Here is a 25,241-nt window from a genome sequence, read left to right as displayed (position 1 = left end):
TTTACATAAAATAATAATATATATGTATATAATACAACAATAACACGGTTCTGCACAAGCAATTGCGATATTATATCATTTAGATTAACAATATAAATTTACACACACACATCGAGTAGCTGTATGCTTTGCTGATACGCGAGTAAAAAAAAAAAAAAAAAAAAAACGAGAAATGTTTGATTTCACAACCTAAAGCGCGTCGGCTATATACTAGCATATGAAACATGTAATTTAAAGTACATAAATTGTCATTATAGCAAAGTTCAAACGACAAAAATAAAAACGCTATTTAGCAGGAATTGTAATCAGGCGCTAAAAAAAAATACCCATTAATTGTTTGTTGAGCCAATGGGATCACTCGGGGTCCTAAGCGGACTCGATTTCTCAGGCGGACTCGATTTCTCATGACAGCGGCAGCAGAACAGGAAGCAGAGAGGCGACCACAGACTGCTGCACACGAACAGCCCCATACAGATGACTTCCTAAGCACACAAGAGGAAGCGAAAAGACATTCACATCTTACACGAAGGAGCACGGAAAGGTGGGAAATGGAGAAACAGCAGTATTCGTCGGGTTCAGAGACACCGGTGCTGCCGCCTGTCCCGCGCAAACCGCGAAACCTCGGAGGAGTCCTCCCTCCACCACGACGGGACAGCGTGGATTCACCAGACAGGTTACAAGACTTGTTTGTATGCTGAAATATACAATTATATATGCATTTTTTAGTATATAAATAAGCCACCTATGGTGTGGACGCGCGCGATTCAGACAGGCCTTTTTTCTGATGGAGAGATAAAACGCGTCCTATATATATTGTCTATTGTTATGATATTTACCCTGATGTGTACTGTACACTAGTGTGTTTCTGCTCAGATAATACTGATATAAAAACTATTTCTAATTAAATGTTTCTATCCATCCGAAACTATCAGCACGCATCCTTCCATCACCATTTTAAGGTAACTTAACGTTAGCCTATTACTGATGTGACGAAGAAGTGATAACATTAACTGAAACGATGAGACATGAAAGCATGTTTGAAGCCAAATGCAAGAAGTTCAATATATTTTGTTGCATTTTTCAGCAACGAAAGCTCAGTCTGTGTGACCTCAGATCGCCATCTGTCATATTTAGTCCACAGACCACAGGATGTCAGCACTGCACATTAATAGTTGCATCTAAACTGTGCCAGAATGGAGCTTGTAGTTTCACATAATAACAGCTACTGGCAGATGCATTGACTGAAAGACTCACTTGAGTGTTTTGTGTTTTCATTTTGTCACACAGTCCTGGATCTCATGTGGAGTGGTGTAAACAGCTGATAGCGGCCACTATCTCCAGCCAGATCTCTGGCGGTGTCCCTCCAGAAGCCATAACCCGTGAATGCAAGGTTAGAGGATGTTTTTCACTCCGAGTCAGACTTGTATTGTATATATTATAAGCAAGTGATCATGTACAGCCATTGGTGATATCACTAAATAACCCGAGAGGGGTGATGAGGACCCATGAGCGGGTTTGTTTTGTGATAATGTCTAACTGACTCTACATGATCCCAACATATTACTCTGTTGCTTACCAAACAATAAACACATGCAAGTGAAATACTGATTTGAGTTAGATTATATTTTATTATCTATCATACCTTTTTTATATTTACGCATGGAAACATGGTATTCAAAATTAATGTGGGCAAATATTAAGTTTATTTTTGTTGTTGTTGTTTGTTTTTGTCTCAGAGTGAGCCATTCTGATATTGTGTTTTGATTGACAGGTTGGGAAGAAGATAGATTTCAGGGTAAGGGGGATGGAAGTGGGGTGTTTGTCAGTTTGCTTCAAAAGGACCAATGCTTTGAGCTGTAAATTAGAAATATGTAACACTACAAATATAACTACTGTCTTTGCACACTTTGTCTGCTTTCTTTGTGTGTGTTCAGTATGTTTTTGTTGCACACTGTCTTTTTGTTGTGTGTGTCTTCTGTTCATACGCCCTTCTTTCTGCTTTAGCGGGGTGTTAAAGGATGAATCTGATGAAGAAATTTCTTGTCATATTTTATCACATTCAAAATGAAAAAAGGTCAACTAATTTGCATAAAAATGAAGCCTGTTTTTAAGATACAAAATGTTGCTGTCTGCTGTATTTTCAGACTTCTTGTCCAATGTATATCTGTTTTTACAGAAATGAAATGAAAGATTATTATACATTTTTAAATACGTTACATGCTTAATATTTTGCTTCTTATTTTCAGGATTCTTTATTAAAAAAAGTGAAAAAAAGGAAAGTTCAGGGGAACACCATTTATTTGATATAGGATTTTTTATTTTTGTGTAACGATTTAAACACTTTTAGTCAATTTAATGCATTCTTGGTGAATAAAAGAATGATTATAATTATAATATAATTCAATTATATTAAATTATATAAAAAATTTTTTTAAAGATGTTTTGAACAACTTATTGACCCAATTTAATATATATATATATATATTATACACACACACTGGTGTGTGTGTGTATAATATCAGCTTTGTAATACTAAATAATTATTAACACATTAAATAAATGAGAATGAGATTTTAGATGGTAGGTAGTAGATAATATTAAATATCCTAAAAAATAGGCATAGTTTTTTTCCTTTGTAAAGTGAAATAATATTCTTCTGATTTTGGGGTAAAATATGACTTGGAAATTTCTTTACATTTTTCTTGACAAGATTCAGTCTAATGTGTGTTAAGTCCGCGTGCCTTTGTGCCTACACTTACATGAAAGTGTGTGTGTGTGTGTGTGTGTTTGTAACTCATTTTTGTCTGATGTCTATGCGTGATCTCCAGGTTTCCAAGAGGCCAAACTTGAAGGTAAGGCTAAAGATCAAGAATCTGTATTGAAGCGCATCAGAAGCATCAAACACACACATTAGAATTATTAAGTTGCCATTAGCTCAGATCTGCTAATGAAGTAGTAATGGCTGAGCAGCTGTATGTTTTTTTTTTCTCTTCCCTCTTAAATCACACTTCCTGTCTCTGTGTGAGGATACGACCTATCAACCTCAAAGAGCAACTATCATCTTTGTTGTATTCTCTGTCTCTTTCTCTTTCCAAAACAAACATTTAAACCACAGGAACCTTTTAACAAACACTTTCTTTCTTTCTTTCTTTCTTTCTTTCTTTTTATCACATTATCTGTATTCTTCTGCGTCCGATGCTCAGTCTCAGGACTCTGGTGAAGATGTTTGTCACTTTGACAGTGACTATGAACTGCCGTCTCACACTACGGCAAGTTTCTCTCGCTTCAACACTACTTGCTTAGTCTATCTTTCCTCTCTCTCACCTCTGTTTCCACTGACTCAGTTATTTTACTACTGTCAAGCCTTTACATCAGCCCAGACTTTATGATAGCAGCTGTATTATTATGAGAAATCACACTACTTTTCAAAAGTTTGAGGACAGTAAAATAGTTTTCTTTTGAAAAATTGTATACATTTATTCAACAAGGATGCGTTAAATTGATGACAGTTTTTATAACAATGCAAATGTCTTTACTATTTCAAATAAAGAGATAAATGAAGCCTTGGTGAGCATAAGAGACTACTTACAAAATCATTCAAAAAAATCGTACCCACCCCAAACTTTTGAACAGTAGTGTATGAACAAGATATGAGCAGAATAAAGTAACTGCAGTGTGGACTTTGAGAGGTTTTGTCTTTTTACCCTGTAGCAGATTTTCAAGGATGTTCGAAGGCAGGCGCCCATGGATGAAGTCCCACTGGTCCCCGGAGAGACGATCAAAACCACTGGTATGTCGGAGCATTCGTGGTGACACTGGTTTCCTGTTAGCTTGTATCATGGTGTTGGGTTATATTTGTGATCTTCTGTCCCTGCAGTTAAAGATGTGATGTATATCTGTCCTTTCACTGGAGCTGTGACCGGCACACCTCACAGTCACAGACTACAAACTCTACTTTGTCAGTCTAGAACGGGTACGAAGAAAAAAAAAAACATTGTCTGTGTCAAGATCAACATAGTGCCTTGATATTGTATTATATGATGAAATTAAACATTAAAGTTAGTGTCTTATTCCATCTGTCTCTGCAGGATGCTCCTTTCATATTGGATGTGAACCTGGGTGCCATCAGCAGGCTGGAGACGTTCAGTGTACAGAGTCTTGGGGAGAATACTAGTGGCATGGAGATCGTCTGTAAGGTCAGATGCACCACCTTCCACCCACATGTTAGTCTCGTTCATAGGAAACATCCACCCACACCAACAGAGCTCAGTGTAAACACAGGGTCGGTCTACAGGGGTTGTAAAATTGTCAAATCTTACTGACTCCAAACGTTTCAGTGGTAAAGTACAAAAATATTTATTCAAAATATTTATTTGATTTTAAAATGTATACAGTATATTGAATGATGATAATTCGTAGTATAGTCATGTTATTAACATCATACACCAAAACAGAGGGTAAATAAAGCAAATCCATATTTACATCAGTATTTTTAGGGAACATAATGAATTAAAGAAAATGTTTCAAATTGTTGTCTGAAGGATGAAATTTGAATCTTATTAAAGGAAAATATATCTAAATTCGTCCATGTCAGTGATTTGTGATTTGTCTCAATAGGACATGAGGAGTCCTAGGTTTGCTTATAAAAAGGAAGAACAGAGTAACCAGGAGATTTTGGAGGTGTTGACCAAGTATGCCTTCCCGCTGTCCAATGAGCTGGTAAGACATGGCCTGTTCAGAGCAGTGATTGGCCAATGGATCTGCCAGTAATTACTCAAGTGCAGTTGGTTCATGCCCCCACAATCCATTTTTTCCTTTTTCTTTTGCAGTCTTTATTCGCTTTCCAATACAAAGAGCAGTTTCCAGAGGATGGATGGAAGGTTTATGATCCAGTGGCAGAGTATAAAAGAATGGTGAGACGTGCCGCCCACCACTGGAAAACAATAGACTTGTCAGACTGATTTCTTTCTTTAACTTAGTTCTCGTTTCTCTTCTTTTCTTTCTCCACACTGTCTGCAGGGTTTGCCTAATGAGAGCTGGACCATCAGTAAGATCAACAGTAATTATGAAGTGTGTGACACTTACCCTGCTCTGCTCGTCACCCCAGCCAGTATTAAAGAGGATGAGATCAAACGTGTGGCCTCTTTCAGAGTGAAACACCGTATACCAGTAAGTGAGTGTGTGTGTCCGTGCAACACTACCTTACAAAATCATCTTTTTTCCACCTAATATTTGATTTTACACATTGCAGTCTAGGGTTGTCAGCATTTCACAGTAGTTACACATTCAGCAACAGAGTCCTCAGAGAAAGTGAATACAGACAAACTATTGTTCGAAAGAGGTTTTGTTTAAAAAACGGTAGAGGCATTTCTAACTCAAAATAAATGCTACTCTCTTGAACTATTCATTAAAATAATCCTGAAACCAATTGGATCACAATTTCCACAAAAATATTACTTCGCACAAAATCAGCATATGAGAGTGTGATACTGAAGACTTGAGTAATGATGACTGCTGGCAAGTCAGCTTCACCATCTTAAGAATAACTTCTATTTTAAAATGTTATAATTAAAATAAATAGAAACTCTCACTGCAGTGTCTACAGAGTTTCTATGATGATATGTGGGGCTTTTTTTCACTTTTGGTGGCATTTTTCCCTGAGCCCTGATTCATTTCCAATACTGTTCTAAACTAGTACCAGTGAAATTTTCCCAGTAATTATTGAAGTGATCAGAATGAAGAACAAAACCACTAATCACAACTTCTTTCATTTCTTTGAGGTCCTCTCATGGATCCACCCAGAAACTCAGGCCACTATAGTTCGCTGTAGTCAGCCCATGGTGGGCCCGACAGACCGCCGGTGTAAGGAGGATGAGCATTACCTCCAGACCATCATGGATGCCAATGCACAGTCCCATAAACTCACCATTTTTGACGCTCGACAGAGCATTGTGGCTCACAATCACAAGGTAATAGTGATTTCCTTCACTGATGTTTTCTCAGTTCAGTTCATCAATGCAGCAGAGTAAAAATACCATGCTGCTAAGTATTTTTGAGGGAAAATGTAGGGAAGGGATTTGTATGCCTCTCTCACACATAATGCACACATGCTCATGTTGTTTCGTGCAAATGTAGTTTTGAATTATTGAGTAGCCATCTGTGCAAATGTATATCTGAAGAGCCTTTCAGGAGATACAAATGGAAGCCAAGAATCTTCTCTAACTATTTCCTGCTGTTTCACGCCTCAGGCTAAGGATGGAGGTTATGAAAATGAGAATTTCTACCCCAACATGGAGCTGAATTTCCTGGAGATCCCAAGCATTCATGTCATGAGAGAGTCTCTGCGTAAGCTGAAGGAGGTGGTCTACCCTACCATCGACGAACCCCACTGGCATTCCTCCATAGATGCCACACACTGGTTGGAGTACATACGAGTAAGCACCAGCTCTAATCTTTATTCCTACAATATGAATTAAAAGTGGACATTTTTGTTCTCCTACTCACCTTTTTACCAAGATTTGTCTCAGATGGTCGAATCATGGCATCCAGTGTGCACCCAGTTTAAAGGAGTTGATTCTCTCTCTTCCTAGCTCTTGCTTGCGGGTGCTGTGAAGATTGCAGATAAGGTTGAGTCGAGTAAGAGCTCTGTGGTGGTGCACTGCAGTGACGGCTGGGACCGCACAGCTCAGCTCACCTCTCTGGTCATGCTGATGCTGGACTCATACTACAGGACTCTCAGGGGCTTCCAGGTGCTGCTGGAGAAGGAATGGATCAGCTTCGGACACAAGTTTGCTGCGGTGAGGGAAGCTGAGTGTGAAAGGGACTCTATATGGGGTAGAAAACTGACTGGCATGTTATTGAGTGTTATCAATGTTGGAAATAGTTTTACCAATTAATATTTTGTTTTGGGATTCTTTGAAAGTTCAAAAGAAGAGGATCTATTTGATTATTATTAAATATTTTGTAAAATTATAAATGCACTGATTGTCATTTGAACGATTTTAATGTGTCCTTGCTGAACGGAAGTATTCATTTCTTTAAAAAAAATATATATATATATATATATTTTTTTTTTCTATCATAGCGTGTTGGTCATGGAGATGAAAATCATGCAAACTCCGAGCGCTCGCCTCTATTTGTGCAGTTCATAGACTGTGTTTGGCAAATGATGAGACAGGTGAGCTGCACCGTTTTTGCTAAGCACGAACATTTTCATTTGTAGTAAAATGTAGATTTCTAATGAAATGTTGTTTAAGATGTTACGTTGGTGTCGTAAATTCTCGTTAAATGGATACTGATGTTTTGGAACTCGCTATGAATGTCTTTTATAATGTGTTCTCAGTTTCCCGCTGCCTTTGAGTTTAATGAGCTCTTCCTCATCACCATCCTGGATCACCTCTACAGCTGCCTGTTTGGGACATTCCTTTACAACAGCGACCAAGAGCGAGTGGAAAAGGCATGTACTTCTGTGTCAACCCTGGGATTCAGTAGTAGAAGATTTGATAGACCAATGCTGACATTTTCAAATCCTTCTCTTTGTTTTTAGGAAGTGAACCATAAAACGGTGTCTTTGTGGTCATACATAAATAGCCAGCCAGAGGACTTCACCAACCCCTTCTATGTTAACTCTGAAAACCATGTTCTGTACCCTCTGGCCAGTCTCAGACATTTGGAGCTCTGGGTTGGATACTACGTACGCTGGAACCCCCGCATGAGACCACAGGTGCGAAATGTTCTCAACACATTAGCAAAGCTTAAACAATGCACGTGAACTATTAAGAAACCGCTCTCTGAGGAACTGAAATGTGGTTTGTGTATTCACTCTCTGTCAGGTGCCTGTACATCAGAACCTGAAGGAGCTGCTGTATCTGCGTGCAGAGCTACAGAGGAAGGTGGAGGAGTTACAGAAAGAAGCATCTTCATCACGCTCGATCTCCTCTTCATCAGAGCATGCATATTCTCCATCACATGGTGGTATACCTCTACACACCTCTGTGTAATGCACATGCAGTACTCACATTAGGGAATTCATCATTATCAGGAAGTATAGAAGGAATCTGTAGGTTACAGTAAAGACAGTGTGAAGTCTAAATCTATTGTTCGTTTCTCTCTGGATAATGCCTCGGGCAGATTATATGGAGGCCCAGCACAAAAAGAGGACAGTCTCCAACACAATTCAGGTTCATTTTGGTTGTTTGGAAGTGCTCCGATAGACTTCCTTCGGATCAGATAACCAGGAAAGCTTTTGATTGTGATCGAGGTTATGAAAAACAGTATTTTAACTTTCATTTAACTTGAATTGTAATTATTGACACAAGTTTGAATAATTTATTTGTAGTCAAAATGATATGAGCATCTTTTAATCACAGTATTTCTGTGACATTTTCTGTAGTTTATCTTCACTGCCTCAGCGTTGCCTGCCTTTGTGCCAGTACCAGTTTAATATTTCACATCACTTTTTACTTATTTATAAAATCTTCATCTCATTCCCCTACCTGTGAATTTGTGTTCATATAGTATCTTGTGTTCAGGTTTTACCTATTGAAATGAGATTTTGCTAGATACATTTTTATATACAAGGAATGGGGATTTGAATGTTGCTGTTGCGATACTGCCATTTTGGAAGCAGATACTGTATTTGTCTTTGTTTTTCTGTTGCACTTGTTAGTATGAAAGTGGAATTAGGTTTTAATGTGCACACCCTATTACTACTTCGATAATAATTACTACTGAAATCTATGTTTACACAAGGTAAGTACGGACCACACATATATATCAGCTCATGTTTGATTACACAAGTGCAAAGAAAAGTTATCTGTGAATCGCTCCCATGTTTATGTTGTTACTATTTAATTGTAATCATGGGTGTTTTGACTTTACAAATGGCCAACATTTCAGATCATTTGAACGAGGGATGCCATATAATACTTAAAAAAAAACAATTACATGTAATAATTATAATGCACCTTAAAAAAATCATGTAAGAATATATTGTGTATTTGTTTTTCCTTTTTATTACTATATTTTTGTATTTGTGCGACCCTGGTTATCCTTTGTACATGCACATTTTTTTACTTCTGTTAAAAAATACAAATTGACTCCAGAAACTTATAACCAGACTTGAAGAAAAATAAACGGGAAGAAATCAAAGACAAGATAAATTGTTTATTATTGGGTTTCTGTATGCCGATTTTTTTGTGTGTTGTTTTTTACCACCAAGTATAACCAGTGAGATACAGAGTGAAATTTGAGTACATTTGAATATATAAATGTCTAGAAGAGGACTGCCAGTTGATACCTGTCTAATTAATTGTTTTCATTACCGTCTGTATTTGAGTGAGCAGGATATAAACTGAGGTTTAATCCTGAATGACAGTTTTTTTGGTTTACGTCAAAGCTGGATTTGAATTCATTCAATGACTGATAAACCTACAGCATTAGTCTAATCTGTGGCAGTATCATGATGCAAGAACTAAACTGGCAGTGCAAATCAAGACACTTCAGAAACTATCATCCCAAAAACACATTTCTCAAGTTCATAAATAAACCCAGTACACAAGAAAACCCTTTCATATCTACAGCTCGAATCCAAAACATGCATATCTGTACAGTTCAGCACGTACACCCTTGTTTTGACAAAATTGCAACTATACTGGCCAAACGACACCAGAGAGAGCCCAGAGATCCTTACAAATGCAACGTCCACCATACAAACTACTAGTGCCCAGAAATGTAGATGGCCAACTGAAGGAATAAGCGAGGTTTTAACAGACACATGATGCGTCCAAGCAACAAATCTGGAAGCAGTTCATCAGAAACGGGCGATGATTTTGTCTAAAATGTTCAAGACACTTTTGAATTTTGCACATTTGCCTTAACCAAAACGGTTGTATCTTTCACTCAGTTGTTTCAAATTCATTCCACTGGATCACTAGACTCACACCAAAGTCAAAGAACATGCAAAAAGGCAAAGCCATCACATTTCATCTTTGGTGTTCTTCATTTCTTAAAAGTGTAGCACCAAAAAAAAAAAAAGCTACATTGTTCTGGTAGCCAAAGCAGTAAAAAGTTACATTCAGCTAACATTCTCTTTGTTAGTTTTCACCATAGATACTGTACAAAAGCCTTGGTAGGGACGCGTCTTTAAAGGAAAGTACAGCAACATTCCGCGCCGATATGTCTGACATCATTACCATTCGCAAGACTTTCCTTTATCTTGGGCATGTGAGTTAACAATATCTCAGACCAGTTCAAACTGCAACAGAGTGTTAAGGTGAGATCACATTTACTGTTGTTCGGCTCTTTTCAGTGGTCGAAATTTCAATAAGAATCCATGTGATCAGGAATTTTGCATGAGGGCAAAAGATTTCCGAATGCAGAATTCACAAATCAAGTTTGCCACACAAATTAACAGAAAGCTGTGTGCTTTGAAAAATATCTGCGTGACGGCAGACATTTTTGCCCACAAATTTCGGTGAATGTGACCACACCTTTATACTGAAACAACGTACATAACCTAGTACGTCTAGTTTGTAGACATTCAAGTGAGGCAGCCCTTCTAACGGTCGTGACTGTTAGTGCTGTGCTAGTAAACTAGTGTGTCTTCCCTAATGTTAGCGTGGTAAGGCATTGGGAAGGAAAGCACCATTGGCAAGGGCTTGAGTTATGGGGAAACAAAGGTGCACCTGAATTCACAGTGAAAAACAACAGCTACAGGAAAATCTGGAGCATCTCAAGTGGGGGACAGGATGGTTAAGGACTGAGCTGCTATTTAACCCGGTTTTGCTAACTCTACTTCTAGATGGTGACCTTCCACATCCGTGGAAATGAAGGGTCTAGACAAGCTCTGTGGCACCAACGCCTGAGGCTTGGCTAAAGAAGTGGGAAAACTAGCAAAACTGGAAAGCAGCTAGGGACTCATTAAGGCAATAGCAAAACTAGCGAGGGTGTAACAGGTCACTAAAAAGTGTGAAAGCTAAAGCTGAAACATGCTACAAAGGATAAAAACACTAAGCTAGGGCAAAAAACTCCTCCCCGTAATCCAAAAAGAGTTGGGGGCACAAACATTTATGTACATTTACTGCTACAAGTGTAAATAGAGATACACTGATACACAGTTTGAGTACAAACTTGGAAACGGTATGCAATATACAAGCACATTAATCCCTTAAAACCCACAAAAGGCAATGGATGAGAATTAGCGTTACGAAGAGTTACTACACTGCTTAAGTATCGCGCTAACATGAAAACATAACTTCGGTTACTTCTAGCCACGAGTTACTTCACGTTAATGTATACTCAATCTGATCACGCCGAATCAAACTATTCCTCAAAAGAAGGAATTGTAACCACTGACATCCAACTAACACACACAAAAGCGGTCAACACGGCTTCTTCATCAACACACATCACATCTTCACAGTTATACCAATTTTAGTCATTGTTTCATTTTTTAAAAGCAAATTAGAAGGAAGCAGCTGTTGGTTAGGTTTTGACTTCAGTTGTTTGCCTTTTTTTTCCCTTGTTTTTTTTTTTTACACTCTAGTAAAATGTTAGCTAAAGCACAAAATCTGCATATATGTATAACAATCTTTTCACATTGCTCTGTGAAAGCAAGGCAAATATATACAGATCACATTAAAACAACAACAACAAAAAAACCTTCATCTTTTTTTCAATTGCGGATTCCACAACAATGGATCTGTTAAGCCTGTCTTGCTGTGAAAACATAAGGAAAACAGTCTTAACCTTTTAAAAGCATATTTCTACGATTATCCAATCAGATGTTTTTGTAAACCTTGGATTAATCACTTGTATCACTGTTCATTAATGTGTTCATTAGGAATGATGAGCTAAACTGACAAGCTAAAAGACTGTAGCACGGTATGTGTGGGACTCTTTGTATGGGCCTCTATAAACAGACCCAAGTGAGATTTCTTGGTTCTCAGCAGATTGTTCTAAAATTAATTATTAGGTGTTCAATTCATAGCAGTATTATTGCAAACAGGCTTAGTACATTGTTGCATGTGAACAGTTCATATTGAATTTAAGGAAAAATATTACACTATGTTTAAGGTTGATTTAAACAGTCGCATTGGTACTTCAAAAAGGGAGCTGTGGTGCAAATGTGCCAGGAAATACAGTGGCATTCAAATGAGACAACAACGATTTAGAACTGCGTCCACTTCGGTTTGGATGATGCATTTCAGATTACACTGCATTTTCCTCTGTTGGTGGCTCAGCGTTGGGAGGCTGGAGAAGAGTTTGCTGAACTGCAGTAGGAAGGAAAATAATGCAATTATTAATCATTCTATCAAGTATGTGTGTGTGTGTGTGTGTGTGTGTGTGTGTGTGTGTGTGTGTGTGTGTGTGTATGTATATATATATATATATATATATATATATATATATTAGTGCTGGGCAACAATTACATTTTTTTTAATCGTGATTAATCGCATTATCGTGTGCGATTAATCGAAGTTAATCTCATTGTAATGGACAGAACTAGTAATGCATTCAAAAGAAGTGTATTGTGCACTTTTTTCATTTAAAAGTAGGCGTACTGCTATATGAACAAATGTGTAATAACATTTGGTTTGGAAACACTTTAAACAAATAATGTGCTTTTTACAGCAGTGTTCCTTGTACATAATAGCAGTTTAAAATATTTATTGTAGCCTAAATCTTAACTTATAACATTACTTTAATTAAATTAAATATAAAACAAGCTATTTATCACAGCCAGGACATTTTTATAGAAAATATTTTGTCATTTGTTATAGAAAAAAAGTTATATTCAGAGTCCATTGCCTGGATCATAACATTATAACAGGCAGCAGTCCCTGGCACGGATGGAAGAGGTGGGCAAGAGCACAGAACAGTTACTGTATATACAAAATAGATCAGTTAGTGTGAGCGCTAAACACGCTGGAGTGCAGATCTTCTGATGAGTGCTGCATGGTTGGATGTACAAAAAGCTATAGATGTGTAAAGCAATATATTGTGTGAGGGCTGTGTTACCGCATCTCATACGACTCAAAATAATAAATCACAAAGTTAACAAAATGATTCACTCCACTGTGTTGAGCAAGAGTGCTCTTTGTTGTCTTCACTTGATATCGGAAACTTCCTATTTCCAACCTATAAAGTCATGATTACGAGCTTGTTGCATTCTTTTCTGTTAAAGTGGTTTGATGCTTAACCTAAATAATTTGATCAGGAGCAGCCCCTCCTGTGACCCATGATTTGTCTGTATTTGTATTCAGAGCCAGAGAGCAATGGACTTTCATAATAATAAGAAACTGCATTAGGGGCCGTTCACATATCGCGCCTAAAAACATGGCGTGGCGCTTTCTCCTTCTTTCCAAAGAAGAATATATATATGAATATAAACAGATCTCAACTTCAGGACTGAATTAAAAAAGGTAAGAAAACACCCATAATGCTTTGGGTTCGATCAGACTATCTGTGAGCAGGGATACAAAGGGCTTGCAGATTTTGCTGACAAATAAACTCTGATATCTTGGTGCAAGTAACAAGGAAAAATAATACACATTGGTTATTACTTACACCACCAACACTGTAACAATACCAAGTTGAACATCTTTGAATTTAGCCTTTAAACATCACCCAAATATGTTAAATGAAGACATTTGCCTCATATCTTCAGCATAAACTGTGTCAATACCTTGTGGCTCCTGTGCAACTACAGCATCTGGGGCATCTGCTTTCACCATATCTGCATTTAGACTCTCTGTGGAGAGATAAAGCACATGGTAATGAATGAACTGAAAAACACAAGCCACGTGGTACACTTACAAAGAAAATGTGTTTGTCTTTACGCTGTATGCTGAAGCACAACTTCTTCTTCTGGTAGGAGATGTAACTGCCCACTGCACCGACCAGAGCCATACCAATAGCGCTCACAATACCAGCGATGGTTCCAGTCTCAGCCATGGTGTCTATGAATGAACACATAGGCCACTATTTAAAGATATACCTGGACCAAATTAGCAAATGCTCTACAGAATGTTCTTTTAATAGCCCTAAATAGGCTGCAACTTAACACAATCACACCGTAGTTGTCATCAGCAGAATCCGAATCTCTGCCACTCTGTCCGCTACTACTTCCACCACTTCCACCTGTGGAAATATGAACACTTCAAATCACATTCCTACGTTTTGCCAATTCTTGTTTATTTTATTTTACATGTCACATGATGTGATGATCTTTCAGGCAGTTTCCGTTTGTCACCTTTGCCTTTGTCGGGTTTGTAGGAGTTATCATTGCCCACATCCTCAAGGTCTAGGTCTGAGAAACCTGAGAAGTTGGAAAAGACCATTAGCGTGAAAAGTACTTTTTTTTTTACTTTTTTTGTGACCCCAAAAGAGGAAAAGCCCAGCACACCAACACTGCAGGAAACAGAAAGCTGAGCTGGCGACTAGGGCTGGGTCAAAAAATCTTTCCATTTAATATTGATTCTCAAGATGAAAAACTTTTTCTTTGTTTATTTCCGCAAAAAAAGTTTCATATAATGTACATCCGGTTTCAAATTAATTAACGTAAATCCTATTATTACCAGTATTTTCCTGGAGATGGACGAAGATACAATGTGTTCTTTTAACACTCTCGACTTACAGCTCAACACAAATAAGAAGCACGAGCGAACAGATAATCTCTTCCACTTTACTACAAATTACAGCACAAAATAATCATGAATTGACATCTTGAGATATGGTAAAGACAGTAAAACTTACTGAAATGTATAATGCAATCGTTCAATCACAGTTTCAAGACTCTGGAAAGCCATTTAATGTCCATAGTTTGTTATTTAGCAAGAAGTAACTCATTTTGATAAATGCACTATATTAATATTCATTATATTTTACTTAACCCATTACTAATGTTACAATTATGCAATGGATATTTGAATAAATCTGTTGTGAAAAACGTTTTCATGACAAAAGCCACTATTTTAATGATGATTATATCGATAACAAAAATTAGTAAGCAGAAGCATCTCTTGGTTTTAATTGTTTTTTTTTAAGCGAATGAGAACAGATGACGATTGTTTTATTTGTAATTTATTTTTTGAGTATTGATTATTATATCTAAAAATAAATAGCAATTGAATTTAATCTTTGTTGTTAAATATAATAGTAAAGTACCAGTTAAAGTGTTCCCTGTATATTTCACAGCATTAGTTTATAAGTTTAGCATTACATTTTTTTCCTTAAGAAAAACTGAAATGACCTTATAGATTTCAAATATTCTAAATATTGCCATAGACATTAAATAGTTCTATGTGAACAAATATGGAGTTAAATTGAGATCAGAATTGAATGTTATTCATTTGAGAGGTTGTCAATCAAAATCAAATCATGTAATCTGTATCAATACCCAGCCCTACTGCTCCATACAATTTAGGGGAAGCAATGAAACTAGCAATCTGACTGATTAAACCAAAATCCATGCAAAGTTAAGATGCAAGAGATCAGGAACCATGGTGATCACTAGGTTAATGCTTCAGTTCTCAAAAGCCTTGACCTGAAATCAGACATGATTAGATTTAAATAACGGTGAGATCAGCTTCATTTTGTAAGTACAAAGGGAGATTTTTCCAGGCAAGAAGATAAAGAGAGGAAGAGGGTGGTAGAAGAGGTTTCCCAAGCCGTTACTCTATTCCTTACCACCAGTTCCACCTCTGCTATTGGGTTTGCCGTCATCACGGCCCCCTCCTCCGAGGTCTTTATCTAGCAGGGACAGGAAATGCCATCAAACGTGGCTAGCTTGGATTAATCAACACTGACTAGCAACATAGTAGCATAAGTTTCCCAGTGATAGACTGAAAGGGCAATATTTATTGACTTTATTGAGTGATACCTTTGGCTATGCTTTTGATGATCATCAAGTGTACACAGGCTTTTACAGAAAATTAACAAAATGGATACTGATGCTGCACACTATATGCAATTCTACAGGAAACAGAGGGCCCTTCATCTTAATTCTCGGCACCATCTTTGTGCATTCATATCCCCTTTTGGAGAATAGTTTTATTTCAGTTCACCATTTCCTTTTCTCTTCAGAATGTACAGTAGAACAAAGTCTGCTTTGATGACGCAGCTTATTTTGGCCAAGACCGATCTCATATTACAACTCAGTTTAACAGGCTAGTTCTCTCCAGAGGTGCTTTTAGATTTTGCTCTGCACAAGTTTACATTATTCCTGTTAAAGGTTTCTGACCGTACACTTGTAAATAATAACATATTTCTAGATTCAGTAAAGCAATTATATATGTTTTTTTCTCTATTTGTCTACTTCTGTATTATATTGCATTATTTAATTCAGTTTTTCTTAGTGTTTAATTTCTACTGTGTGATTCCTATGTATGGCTGAACTTGTATGCTGGACGTTCTTCTGCACTAGAAGCTTCTGTCACCAAGACAAATTCCTTGTGTGTGTAAACACACTTGGCAATAAAGCTCTTTCTGATTCCTGACTGAACTACTCGATTGAAAAAACTGACATATGGAGAAAGGTAAAAGTGGATAAAAAGAAAAATACCTACCGCCTTTGCCAGACTCTTTGCCCTTTCCTCTGATGTCATTGTCAGGGTTCAAGGCATCTTCAAGATCCAAGCCCCCAAAATCTATCAGCCAAAAGAAATACACACTGTGTAACAAATGAAATATGCACAGTACCAATTAGGGCTGGGCGATATGGCAAAAAGTATATCTCTGTATTTTTGGCTGAACTCTAATACATTTTCTACATTTTTTTTATTTGGATTTTATATATATTTACTTTTTCTTTTTCTTTTTTACATCCGGCCCAATGTTGTCCAATGAAACAATGTTTAAAGGCAATGAAAACAAATATGGCGCAAGTAACCATCTAGTCTATGCTATATATTATGTGCAAAAAATTGACTAAAATCACATTGCATTCTAAAATTGTAACATTACAATCTAAAAACAAAAACAGTGCTATTTAATTGCATAAAATACACTTAGCTTATTTTTTGGTTTAAAATTTGTACACATAGCACATTTATTGTCCAACTACAAATATTTTAGTAAAATGTATACTGAAATCTGGTAAGTTTTAGCAGATAATTGCAAGCAAAATTTATATTTTCCATGACTTTCTAACATTTACAGATGGAGAATATACATGTGAAAAGTTATGCACTGAGGAAAAAATCTAACTACTCTATATATATCGAAATAAATGTTACCATATCACTTTTTAAAAATATACTGATATAGTGTACCAACTCGATATATCGCCCAGCCCTAGTACCAATGTTTTTATTTTTTTATATGGCTAAGTGACAATGAAAACAAGTGGTTTCTGTGTAATATGAGATGTAAATGTTTGAAACAAAACAAAGCTTTAAATGCTTCATATTGTCTGAAGTCAAGATTGAACACACACAATCTCACAAGACAAGATGAGAATGAAGACAACTGTAAACAATGTTATCATAACGTGCTGTGATATTGGGGTATAAGACAAGCTGGATAAGGACTCGAGCTGACATCCATCAGAAAATCTGTGCTATGACTTATTTTAACTGCCGTAATTCTGTCATCATTTACATCACTTGAGTACAAGCTAAAGCATGTTTTTTTAATTGCTGTGAACTGTATGAAAGGTATGCATTATATTAAAAACGTATCATTAGTGACTTTGCCTTCTGTTATGTCTGATTAAGATCATTCAGAGCATTATAGAAAATGATGCTAAACATTCCATGATCGCATTAATTATTAGACTCAATCAAAAGTGAAATCTAATCACCTTTCATCCCACTTTTAAATTTGCTTTGAATACACATATCTACATGCAAACAGACATGGAGACAAACGCGATGAACGGTTCTACAGGGAAACTGACAGCACGGTACAAACCAGACTGGGCTTTCCGAGGGGGAACAGAGGTTCGGAGAAGACTAGGGGGTGTTCGGGGCAACAGGTCTGGCCGAATGGTGGCGTCAAACGAATCAGTGAATGTCTCTTCTGTTAGTGGAGGTTAGTTAATATGTTAGCATTGTAAAGCATTTTACATACATTCGGGGTATTCAAACCTATGATGTAGACTGATTAGTAAGCACCAAAATACAGAATAGTATTAAGTATTTGTGATTGTGAGGTTTTTCTTTTATATTCTGCAGTGTTCTAAATAGGCAACTCCCCAACCTAAACCATACACAATATTATTTGACCACAGATAACTATATATGAGCTCTAAGAGCTTTCTATTTAAGAGCTAAATCCTGCTGACTCATCATAACACAAGAAACAGAAACATATGTTTTAGCACTCAAAGATGTCCAGTGGTTATTGAAGAAGATTAGTAGGGAGATTTGATTTATGCTCATCTCACGCAGAACAAGCATCTGGGTAACATTAAGTGCCTCTTACCTGTTTCTTTAGGCTTTGCTGGTTCCTTGACTGTGGGCTTAGCAGGTTTATGAATGGGTTTCACTGTTGAACAAATTAAGATCATTTTTTCCAGATTATTTTAAATAAAGTATTCAGTTCCTTTGATAGTCATTTTAAGTCATAAGGTGATAACTGATCGCATCATTTAATTTTGAAAGGCTCACTTAACATTTGCTCTGCTTATTACAGTGCTATGAATGGTTACTCTCACCTGGTCCTCCTGCACCACCTGCTGGGTCCACTTTAGGTGGTGGTTTAGCTGAAGAATAAAAAAAAGCTTAATTCTTAATAAAACTTAATACACAAAATAATATCCATCTGGCAATACACTGTAAAAAAAATTGTATGCAATATAACAGACTAAAACTGCTACAGTAAAAACTGGTGGTCGACCGATATATAATCGCCAAGGCCGATAGTGTTTACTTCCTTTTTAATTATATTTTTATTCAATATTTATTTATTTGTGAAAAATACTTTGTCATCTAAAGTATGAGTATTTATTCTTTAATCCATTGACAAATTATTTCAAACTTCTTAAATATTAATAATAATTAAAAAAGTAATTATAACGGCTTTATATCAGCTATCAGCCACCCTGCTTTCCAAGATATAAGCATCAGCATAGGCTGTCAAAAAAACAATAGCGGTCAAGTTAAAACCTGTTAATTGGTTACTGGTAAGTTCCCTTACTATGACTTACTGTGAAAAACTGTAATAGATCTAACCTTACAATTCATGTCATTTTACAGTAAATACTGTTACATGTAGTTTGTGGCAGTGAAAAAAACTTTTATAGTTTACAGTTAACATTCTAAACGTAATATATATATATATATATATATATATATATATATATATATATATATATATATATATATATTACATTTAGAATTTACAGTAAAATACTGGCAGCTGTGGTTGCCAGAACTTCACCATAAAGAATGTGGTAGTACCGTTTTAGGTTTTACAGACTTAACTTAAATTCACAATAAAATACCATATTTCATCAACAGATATAATGTTAATAAAACAATATATTGAAGTACTAATATCTGTTTTGAACCACTGTAATGCACTGATAACCACCAAAAACTGGTGGTGATGAGAAAGTCACATTGACATTGAGTGTATCACAGTGTGGTATGGAAACAGCTCCTGTCAAGACTACAAAGCCCTGCAGAGTTGTGCACTTAGCTGAGCACATCTCCGGATCTGCTTTCCCCTCTCTGCAGGACATCTACCTCAAACGCTGCAAACCCAGACAGCAAGCAGTTTCGGCCCAGAACCGGACCACATCTGGGCCGCATGGATTTCATGTGGGCCAGATGTGGGCCGGTTCTGGCCTGAAACTGCTTGCTGTCTGGGGAGGCAGAGCTGTTAAAATCATCAAGAACTCTATCCACCCCAGTAACCATCTTTTTACTTTGCTGCCATCAGGTAAGCACTTCCATAGCCTGATGGCAAAACCGAGAGACTCAGGAGGAGTTTCTTCCCCCATTTATATTTTATTCTTATATTTTTATTGTTTACTTTTTTCATTCTTTCATAGCTATATTTATGTTATAGCTATATTTTCATCTGTGTTGTATTATTTAATAATTGCACTGTCCATGGAGCAGACCTGACTCACATTTCACTGCTGGTTATATATGCTCTATATAATTATGTATGTGATGAATAAAAATCTTAAAACTTGAATGAACCAAAGCTCATCATAACCAGCTTTTCTATGAGATGAGGAGGGCAATACTTATATATAGAAGGTGCACAGTGTCATTCACACAAACACTAAACCGCATCATGGTGACACATGATACTGAAACAATGCAATAAACATTAATTTAACAACATTAGATGAAAGATTAAACCCTAATGTACACAATTGATAAGAAAAAACATATATATATATATATATATATATATATATATATATAAAAATATATATATATATATATATATATATATATGAAGAGTCATGCAGGGAATTCTGGGAGTGTATATATATATATATATATATATATATATATATATATAATATATATATATATATGAAGAGTCATGCAGGGAATTCTGGGAGTGTCAATTTACAGGTTTTCACTGTAAATTATAAAGTGACTTTCTTTTTCTCTTCCAAAAAACGTATTTTTAAACAGTATTTTACTGTAAAATTACATTAAATGCAATTACATTTATTCACCGAATATAGTATGGAAACTTATTGTTAAAAAGTTAACAGGTTTTTACGGTAGCATTTTACAGTCTTTTACTGTTAAATCACACAAATTTTTTACAGTGTAGTTGTTTTGTAAGTATGTTTACATTTCACTGTATTTTTACAGAATTATTCCTGCAAACACAACTTTTTCTGTATAAAAAAAGGATTTTAGTACAGTGAAAGGCAATGCTGTTTATACAGATCCCTACTACTGCTGTCACGCTAACATGGATGCATCATCATAATTGTCATACTTACTTGGTTCATTACTCTCAATTGCATCTGCCAAGTCCAGCTCCTGACTTATTCCTATAAAACACACAAAATAAGAAACATTCACAAAATATCTGTGCACTAATTGGTCAGCCACTGTGTTTTATTCACAATAAAGCATGGCTATGATCACTTCACTCAGTCAAAGAAAGCCTTCTCATGCAGGAGATACATTGTTATGTGTGCATCTGTGTGGAAGCCCACAGTTTCTGAAGTGTGGATGGAATATTACTGTATTTATTAGTTTTATGTATCAGGTATGATGCTGTATTCCATCAGTTTACATTGTAATGATGCTTGCAAATTTGCGCTGTGCTGCAAATCATTTATTTATTTTTTTGAGTAAAAAATATACTGTAGCCTGTGATAACAAATAAATAACATGACTGATGAGAACAGTTCATATTCTCTGTTTTTTTATTTGAGCTCCAAAAAATGAGGCTTGATACAGGAAATTTTGCTTGCCATTTACTTTCACTGTCAGGAACTTTTTTTTCGTGGAAGGATAACATTTATTGAAATCAATCATACAAACATATCAATACATTTTTTTTTTGGTTTAAATATTTGTATTGTGTTGAAACTTTTTTATAAAAGTAATACGTTACTCAAGGAGTGCTTCATATTGTGTCAAACAACGTCTTTCAGTCGTGAATTATTCACAAAATAGCACGGCCTATTGCTTAAATATAAATGCATAATTTTATTCTGATTTGACTGCAATATGGGCAGTATACGGTATCATAATAAAAATCTATGCTAATTACTAAAGACTCTTTTTGATACAAATTCCACAGTAGTGCCGCTGCATTCCTGGATTTTAACAAAGACATGAAAATGACAGCTTAGCAATGCATTCTTCAAGCACAAAGGGACAAAGAATCTTTTGTGCTCATGTACTACACAACAAAGAAGTTTCTGCAAAGATTCTTGCCCCATGTGTCATTTTTAGCAGTACATTTCTAAATGGTTTCTTCTGTAATAAGCCAGACTCAACTCTGAGTCTCCATGTCTTATGCAATGACTGTCTACCATATATTTTTAGCACTGGGTAACAGATAATGTGGTGCAACACTCCAGTGAGGTACCCTAAGTCTTAAACTTCTATATTTCTTTATCTGTCTCTTTGAATCTGTCTTTTTCTAATTCCTCTTTCTGTCTGCGTCTTCTGCATTTTTTCCCCCTTGTTCAGTTACATGTTGTCTTAGTGCACACATTAGGTTAGCTAAAAGCTAAAAGCAACAGTCATCTCTCATGCAGCACTGCCAAAGCCAGCTCAGCATTGACACACTGTTATGTGATCAAAACGTCATGTGACAGCAGCGAATCTATCTGATGTTTTTCCCATTTACAATAGATACCTGTGAGTTTAAATACAGTACATTAATTAATATGTTTTCATTTTGGCTTCCACTGGTTATTCAGATGGCATGGTATTGATTGATTACTGACAAAAATAATTAAAATCAAACCTTTCAAAACATTAGCCTTACAAATAAAACAGTGGTAAAACTATATGCTCATAAATATACAATGTGTTTTCAGGTAAGGGAGTGTAAACATGTATCTATTACATATACAACTGTGTGGTGTGTCTGACAGGAAAAGAGGGAGGGGCAGTTTACCTCAGCCAGAACTGCAGATGCTGACATTCCTCATTCATGTCAATGGTGGGTAAGGTAAGGGGGTTTTTATACAGTGCACCACATCCTCTATGCTTATAAACAGTATTCAAAGTAGTCTTTTTTTAGAAAAAAATCTATTTTGCTCATACAAGCATGGAATCTTTTGACATTGTATTCGTGTGTGCCTCACACCAACAGAGGGGGGACTGTTACCCCCTGTCATAAAATGATGGTATCTTCCCATCTTCCGCAGTCTCCAAAAAATTCCAAACTCCTCTGCTGTACCTGGGCGCATTGTGGCTTCGTATGCGCATGCGCTCTGACTCAAAGCCTCCCAACGTTGGATACCTGTACCGCGCTACCATGAGGAGACTGTGGAAATTATTTTGTTCTGTAAATATATTTAATTTCAAGCAGAAATGAACAGTATTGCTTTGTTTATATTTTTCAGCCCAGATATAAAACATAATTTACTCCGTTAGAAAAGGTCAATAAAACATTTCATTCTCTATTAAATAAGAGATGCAATGCACCATGAATTGGTAATATTTTACAAGTCATGGCAAGGTAATAATCCAATTTTATTTTAAAATACATGACGATGTTACTTCATGGAATAAGCGAAACCTAATCGAAAGACACCCCAGGGATTGATCTTTAAATAAAGAAGAAGCAAATCCATTCATTGCGATATTATCTTAAATTAGTCCTAAATACATCTTTGCTCAAGGGGAAACAAAATAATAAGATTAATATTAGTTATGCACTTTTGATATTCAAAGGCAAGAACAGTAATATTCTTCTCATCCTCGTTAGTATGCTTAAGGTACAGCTTTAAAATGTCCCACCACGCAATAAACTAAATGTAATGTTTCGTATTTAGCTGAGCATCGTTTGTTGAGTCTCAGCATGTCATGCACGGCGCTGTAGCACTGGCTCGACCCAGACAGATAGATGATCTAGACCCAGACAGATGTTAAAACGCAACTCAAACATGGTGATTTGTGTGATTCCTGCGCCTAGTGCTTTTTATAAACACGAAGGCTGCCTTAAAGTCAAAGTTTAAATGCTTTAAATCAATGCTTGCCTACGGGGCCGACAGAAAATGACGAAGCAGGCATGGCACCGGGTTCAACAAAGAGGGGCGCAACGCTTACCTTTCACTATAAGCAGAGAAAAGACCGCTAGAAGCGTCCATGTCGAGAGCTGTTTCCACATGTTGAAAGTCCGAGATGGCACCGGGTTTACAGCGATATTAAATATTGGCAAGAGATGATAAATATATGACGATTTGCTCCTGGGGCCTAAGGGTAAATGTGAGGGTCGTAGCTCCTGACTTAGATCAGAAAAGCTTGCGCGAGAGTCTGCAGTGCGAATGAGCGAGAAAGGGCTTCTGAGGCGCGTGTTAGATCACGTTACAGCACCGGCTTTAGGGCGGTTCCTTAAACTCAGCTCTGCTTTTTACTTAGATCACGCTGAAATACAGTTTTTATAATTAGGGGAACCTACCGATTATACTCGGTTTGGCTACAAATAAATAATAGTGAACATATTAGTGAACTTTGACCAGCTGAATGTAGAATACAGCAGGTAGCGAAGGACTGCTCGAGGAGATGAGATCATGGCATTCTCTCGTGCATTTGCCTATTCACTTAGAATGACTGAATTAGGATAATTGTGCGTCTCTGAATAATTAAGTGACTTGCACAATTGACTTCAGTTAATAATTCATGTTTGGTTGGTTAACACGTGGATCTCTAGTTTATATATCAGTTAGCATTCAGTAATTATTTACTTATTTAAAAAAAATGCATTAAGAAATTAATTGCACTTTTGGAGAAAACAAAATACTATATAAGCAACACAACAACTGCTGTGAAGTGTCAGCAGTTAGTAAATAAACAGTATAAAGTCCAAAACCATTGGTACTTGGACCTACAAAGCAGGAGGCCCTTTAAAACAGGCTAAAGTATCTATTTTGCTATTATCAGACACTCAGTTTACATAGTTATATGCTGGAGTGTTATTGCAACTAAAATAAAATGATATTGTCATAGTGGCATGCGTAGACGGGGGGCTGGAGCTCCTGACCCTTGAACCCCGATAACATGACCCTGACCCTGCTAAGGGCATGCATGCCACTGTCATATTAGCAGCATACATTATTCTTAGTCACTGACTGGTAAATGTAGTAATTTGGGGGTTTGACTCTTCTGGTTGGTAAACTGTTTTCTAACTGCTTTTTTATGATCCAGTTTTATAAAGGAAGGCATTAACGATCAGTGTATTTGCATGTATTCTTGAGTTTTGATCTGCTCTTTGACTTCTGAAACCTAAGATTATAGCAAGCATACTTTGATACCGAGAGTATAAATTGGTACTTACATTATATCTGTGCTTTACTGTAATGCTATGAAACATACTGTAGTCATGGCCAAAAGTTTGGGAAGTGACATAAATTTTGATTTGCAAAGTTTTCTGCTTCAGTACTTGTAGATTATTTTTTCCACATGTTTCTATAGTATACTGAAAAACAATGATATGCATATCAGAAGTTTTAAAGGCTTTTATTAGCAAAACTGGGTCAGTATTGTTCTTTATTACCTCTGCTGGATATTGACTTCTGACTGATGGTGATCCATTATTGCTTTAATAGATCTCAGAGTTGATCTCAATTT

At 36.4% G+C, this 25,241-nt stretch overlaps 1 protein-coding gene and 1 pseudogene across 4 annotated transcripts; one reads left to right on the top strand and one right to left on the bottom strand.

The window, feature by feature from the left end:
• The first annotated feature begins 393 nt into the window (after window positions 1-393).
• LOC128017088 (myotubularin-related protein 2-like) lies at window positions 394-9,184 on the top strand (annotated as a pseudogene).
• On the bottom strand, window positions 9,146-23,985 carry LOC128017089 (CD99 antigen-like protein 2). 4 transcript variants are annotated; one of them, XM_052602260.1, is made up of 12 exons: window positions 23,721-23,983; window positions 20,924-20,974; window positions 18,659-18,706; window positions 18,427-18,489; window positions 17,914-18,021; window positions 16,569-16,649; window positions 15,691-15,753; window positions 14,255-14,320; window positions 14,077-14,142; window positions 13,842-13,961; window positions 13,688-13,753; window positions 9,146-12,272 (listed from the first exon to the last, which is right to left on the bottom strand). In XM_052602260.1, the coding sequence occupies exons 1-12, from the start codon at window positions 23,779-23,781 to the stop codon at window positions 12,211-12,213; spliced, it is 855 nt and encodes a 284-aa protein (XP_052458220.1). In that variant the 5' UTR covers window positions 23,782-23,983; the 3' UTR covers window positions 9,146-12,210. The 4 variants fall into 4 exon arrangements, with proteins under 4 accessions (XP_052458220.1, XP_052458222.1, XP_052458223.1 ...); XM_052602262.1 differs by lacking the exon at window positions 15,691-15,753 and having other exon boundaries at window positions 23,721-23,985; XM_052602263.1 differs by lacking the exon at window positions 17,914-18,021 and having other exon boundaries at window positions 23,721-23,978.
• Between the last annotated feature and the right edge of the window lie 1,256 nt (window positions 23,986-25,241).

The sequence above is a fragment of the Carassius gibelio genome, chromosome A7 (genome assembly GCF_023724105.1).
Source record: "Carassius gibelio isolate Cgi1373 ecotype wild population from Czech Republic chromosome A7, carGib1.2-hapl.c, whole genome shotgun sequence".
NCBI lineage: Eukaryota > Metazoa > Chordata > Actinopteri > Cypriniformes > Cyprinidae > Carassius > Carassius gibelio.
This window is presented reverse-complemented; position numbering and strand designations above follow the sequence as displayed.

What these genes read in the sequence shown, in the direction of transcription:
- LOC128017089 (XM_052602260.1), bottom strand. Translation starts at nt 23,781, where the DNA reads ATGTGGAAACAGCTCTCGACATGGACGCTTCTAGCGGTCTTTTCTCTG. An exon ending in AGCAAAGCCTAAAGAAACAG is followed by an intron (nt 18,022 to 18,426) that starts GTAAGAGGCACT and finishes CTCCACTAACAG; the next exon opens with AAGAGACATTCACTGATTCG. An exon ending in AGTTGCACAGGAGCCACAAG is followed by an intron (nt 12,273 to 13,687) that starts GTATTGACACAG and finishes TTCCTACTGCAG; the next exon opens with TTCAGCAAACTCTTCTCCAG.